The sequence below is a fragment of the Pogona vitticeps genome, chromosome 9 (genome assembly GCF_051106095.1).
Source record: "Pogona vitticeps strain Pit_001003342236 chromosome 9, PviZW2.1, whole genome shotgun sequence".
NCBI lineage: Eukaryota > Metazoa > Chordata > Lepidosauria > Squamata > Agamidae > Pogona > Pogona vitticeps.
In genome coordinates, this window is record NC_135791.1 from 2,011,113 (window position 1) to 2,016,398 (window position 5,286).

General features: G+C 42.3%; 1 protein-coding gene across 2 annotated transcripts in view; it reads left to right on the forward strand.

Annotated features, from left to right (window-relative positions):
- The window catches only part of PTP4A2 (protein tyrosine phosphatase 4A2), a 28,717-nt gene extending 26,160 nt beyond the window's left edge, over positions 1-2,557 (forward strand). For both annotated transcript variants that reach the window (XM_072980245.2, XM_078379893.1), the window contains exon 6: positions 42-2,557. In XM_072980245.2, coding sequence (XP_072836346.1) covers positions 42-150 — 109 coding nt within the window. In that variant the 3' untranslated portion in view covers positions 151-2,557. The remainder of the gene's footprint in view (positions 1-41) is intronic.
- Positions 2,558-5,286: the final 2,729 nt, after the last annotated feature.

The following is a 5,286-nucleotide window of genomic DNA, read 5'->3' on the forward strand; positions in this document are numbered from 1 at the left end:
GGTGTCATAGACCTAATCCCATGAATGTGCTTCTGTTTCAGGAAGAGGAGGGGAGCATTCAACTCCAAACAGCTGCTCTACCTTGAGAAATACCGGCCGAAGATGCGGTTACGCTTCAGAGACGCCAACGGCCACTGCATTGTGCAGTAAGAAACGGGAAGCCCTCCGTGAAGTCTTGACGCTATCATGGCTGTCTTTGTGGACTTGTGGAACCTGGAAATGTAATTCTGGAATTGAATGACATCCTTTCCGTAGTGGAGTCGGTGCTCCTCAGCCTTTGTCCTAATGATGATGATTGTGATAAAAAATAATAATAAAATTAAAACAAACCATTTCAGTGAAGGATTGTCTTCTCATGTTGCAATCTGATCATCTGCCAAGAGATGAGCATTCCTTGAACCTTCTGTATTTTTAACTTTTTTGAAAAGAAATGAATAAATAAAATCAATTCTATGTTTTAAGGAAAAACCAGCGTATCGGGCTGTGTAGAAACTGTAATCTTGGAGCAGGGCAAGGTCCCTAAGTTAGGACCCGAAGGGTGTCCTTCAGTTTTGTAATAGTGATTCTGTTTCCTTTTTGCTGAAAGCTGGCAGACAGAATTCATGTGGCGTCTTTGTAGCTGGAAGTGAGTGGTTGGCAGCCTTAAACCCAGTGAGGTGCTCTTAGAAATAGTGGTGCCTGTATGTCTAGTCTGCAGCTGACAAGATGCGCACAGCAGTTAGGGAGAGCTGTTGTTAGCAAACCTGACATGCAGTACGAAAGTCTTTTTTTTTTTTTTTTGGTTAAAAATAATAAGGTGGTATTTTCAAGCATTTTTTTTTTGGGTTGACCTGTGGGGCTCCTTTTCTGACTCTGGAGTCTCCAGTTGTAATTCTGAGGATCCTGCTTTGTTTAGGAGTGGAATTTCAACCCTCTTTGTATACCTGTCCAAATGACATGGTGGCAATGTGCAAATTTATGTTTTTGAATGCAACTCCCAGAACCGATAGACCGCATAATACAAATCCGTACATCTCTAGTAGTGGGACTTTTGGATAATGATGATCTTTAGTGCTGAAATATTGCCTACGGATACGGTTCTCTAAAGAATTTGGATTAGAAGCTAGCTCCCTACAAAGTGGGCAGAAACGCACTCCTGTCAAGACATGCATGTTTGACTAAGGTAGCAAAAATGTCTCCTGTCATGAAGGCTGGATGGAAAGTTCATGTCTGGATGATCTTTTGCCCCTCTGAAAAGAATACACTTGAATGAAGTCTAGTTTGAACATGGCTTTTGTGCCCACCGGCATCTGTGGGCGTATTTTCGGACTAGCCTCCCGTATGTCTAGCTCATCTGAATCACCAACTGCCTTGTTTCTGATTTTTCACCAGGTTCTTAAGGGAGACTTGCAGGTTCCACACTGCCAGTGCCTCGTAGACACGTATGTTGTCTGAGAGGTGTAACATATGGGGAACTATGCTGAGTTTTGATTAGGAAAGGGCAGGAAGACTTTGCGTATCGAATAGCTGGCTTTAACTGACTTCTTCACCAAACATCATCTGCCAGGCTGGGCTCACAGTGGCAGTGCTGAGGGAAGTAATGTCCTCCTTCCCATGCAGATTTTTGTTTTCAAAAACCCGTTTGGCCTTTTTGTCTTCTGTGCTGCATCCAAGGCCATCGTAAGTTCCTCCCACCAGCTTTCTCTGCAGGTTTAGAAAAGACCTTGCAACTCTCTTGAACAGGGTACCTTATTGGGGTTGTGTTTCATCAACCAACATAGTCCCTTTAAATATTTTGAATACAGAAAGCAAATTATGTTTCTCAAAGCATTTGTGCAGCCCTAAAATTCTGATGGTCCTGTAACAGTCCATATATATGTGATTTGCTTATACTGTACTTTTAATCGTGTTTTCTCAAAAGCAGGCTCCACTGACTTCAGTGAGACTTACTCCCTGGCACATCTATGTAAGATTGCAGCCCTAGCAGGTTTAAGTCTGTAAAACCTAAGCCACAAGTGCTACGTTTTTTCCAAAATACAACACACACACTTGATTTTCTTCAACATTGTAGCTGAGTGTGCAAATGTTCAAAGTGGCACAGCTATCGTGGTAACAGAAGGATGCCTTTATAGAAATACAATTCTAAGTCAAAAATGCTGAAAATACCAGATTCATTTGTTCTTTTCCTTTGTTCTCCCCGGTTGCCTCCAAGTATGCACAAAGGCACATATTGTTCTTGTTAATTTTTATGAAAATTCCAAGGTTTTTTTTCTTCCAGGAAAAGAAAAACTACAACTTAATAATGTTGTAGTCAAATAAAACCAGCCCCAAATTTGCAGAAGAAACAGACCTTTCCCCCCCCTCTATGTATAGTTTTGTTTCTCCCCCCCCTTTAGTTTCACTTTGATGTATTATGGTGTACTAGTGTGTATTGCAACCTTTACAGAATGGAGAAAATGGGGCGGTTAAGCACACAGGATTAGAAGTGCTAGTGCTTCATTGTGAGTCAGGCTTGACAGGCACAGTTTTGGTTCAGCACTTGGAACACAGTGCAATAAAGTTCTTACTGTACAATGTCTCTTCCATGGTTCTCAGTGAATTATTTACCACTAGTTCTGGTGTGTCTAATCAAGGAAAGAAGATGAAGCCTCTCTTCTGAAAGGACCACTGGGATTCTGGGAAATAAACCAGACTCATACATGGCCAAACTTCTCTGTTGACCCCGTTGATAAGGTACCTGGGTGTACGTTAAGGGCGCGTACTCAAACCAAAATTGATCTAGCGAGTATTTCTGTTTTGTCTTGAGGTATCTGGGAAACAAAGGTCAACCAGCAAGGTCCATTGTACTTTTCTCTTTTCAACTCCCAGGGTTTGGTCCAGTGCAGGTGCTAGCTGGAGGCTGGCCCAAAGGGTTCGTAGTACAGGGGACTAGTGAGATAGAGTTACATGTGATGAAGTGGGCAGGTTGGGGAAATCTGAGCTTCAGTTATGAGCTCATGTTACTTGAGCTGTCAGTCTAGCTTATAGAGTCATAGAGTTGGAAGAGACCATTGAGGCCATCCAGTCCAACCCCCCTGCCATGCGGGAACATCCATCAAAATACTCCCAACAGATAGCTACCCAGCCTCTGCTTAAAAACCTCCAAAAGAGGAGACTCCACCACCCTTCGAGGCAGCCTATTCCACTGCCAGACAGCTCTGGAAGTTCTTCCTAATGTCCAGATGGAATCTCTTTTCCTGTAATTTGGGGACTCTTGAGATGGGATAACCTCATGGTTATTGCTGAGCTTCCTGAAAGCATACACAGATGACAGTGATAAGGTTTGTTGTCTACTGAGCTGTAGGATTATCCTGATTTTTACCCATAACGTGAAGAATAGTAGCCATTACACATGCCAGCATTTACAAGACAATTGCTTTCCTCTTACTGTTTTCCTATAACGAAGAAGGCTTCTTCTCAATTAGAACACTAGTACTCAGCTTGACTTCTGATTGACTCTCTAAAGGAAGCCACAGAGCTGAGGGGTTAGTTTATGGGCACCTAGTTACCTCTGCCTCTATCACATATTTTTGGCTAGTGCTCATGGCATTTTCAGGCCATTGGTTATCCTCGGGGGCAATGGGGAATTCTCATGCCTTGCCATGTGAATAAGCTGTAACGAAGCCTGAGCACGTATGGTCTGCTCTTTGAACAAAGGAGACGAACAGCATCTGCTTCTAAAGAAATGTCAGTCCTTTGACATACAAGTGTGGAACTTTAAACTACAGCAGTAGTTCGGATTGGGTGAAAAAACATGATAAATGCTGAATCGATCAAAAACTGGGAAGAAAAAAAGGGGAAGTGTTCATCTCCATGGACCCAACCAATCAACACTACAAGAATTCAGTTTTCTGCCCAAGACTCTGTTAATTGAGAAATTAATCTCAAAAAGAGCTCAAAGTATTCCTGCTAAATTTTTGGAGTCGTTAAGACAAATTGTCCTCATTTGTAGCTAAAGAGGGAATTTGAGCCTGAACTTCAGCATCGCTACAGAGGAAAAAATGGCTGTAGTTTAATTCTAGTGCCAGTATTATGGTGTGTTTCTTTGGAATCTGCAATGCAAAATGTTGATCAGAAAGGTGGAGGGAGTTTGAGATGGCAGTTCTGTCTGAATATTTTAATTCTTTGCGAAATATAATCCGACAGGTAGGACCAGGATGGTCTCTATGAGAAGAAAGGTGGCTGGCATATAGATAATAAAATTAAATAAATGCCCCAGGCAACAGTTCAGGTCTGGTCTGCCTTCCCCTGTTGTGCCTTGCCAGCAGTGAAGGGCTCCCATGTCAATGGGAGGGTTAAACCAGCCCTGATCTTGGCCTGAACTCTGAAGGACCCATCCCTGGTCCTCGGCCTTACCTTCAGCACCCCGGATAGCTCTTTCAAGAGTCCTGTGGTTGCTTTTATAATCATCCTGGAATAAGCTTCCACCTCGGCTAAGGTTTTCAAAGCTAAAGCTTGATCATGTTTGTTCTGGCAACATCAATAATTAAAATAAAATGAAATGCATCCACTCAGGATGATAAAAGAGTCTGGTGGTACCTTGACGTTTTATTCGGCATCGATGTGCATGGGTTGCAGCTGACCTTTTCAGAGGGTTGCATGTGGTGACCCTCGGGCTACAGCTGCAAAAGTTGTTTCCTAGTAAAATGTTTTTTTATTATTATTATTATTATTATTATTATTATTATTATTATTATTATTATTATTATTATTATTATTATTATTATTATTATTATTATTATTATTGTTGTTGTTGTTGTTGTTGTTGTTGTTGTTGTTGTTGTTATTGTTATTGTTATTGTTATTGTTATTGTTATTGTTATTACTTGAGATACCTAAAAATACTTCCAGTTGGTTTTACAACAAAAGGCTAGAGATGACTCTGGAAATTTCAGTGCGTGCTCAAAGGCAGTAAGATAAATAAATAAATGATTAAAAGTTCATTTCTCTCTGAGGAACTGGGGAAGGACAGTCTGCACTCTGCACATGCCCAGAGGTCCCATTTTAACACCTATTATCTGGAGATGAGTGTAAGGAATTCTCCACCTAGCCAGCGTTGTCATCATCATCGCCACTGCCACCATCATCCCCACAGCTTAACTAATTAAAATCTTTCCCCAATGGAGCCTGTGCCTTCTCCTCAGATAAGCCCCGCCCCTCCTCCCGCCTTTTACGGGCGGAGCTCCGCCCCCTACCTCTGTGACGCGCAGGGGCGGGGAGAAAAGAACGAGGCGTTCCCGCTCGGTTCTGGGTCACGCGGCGCGCCCA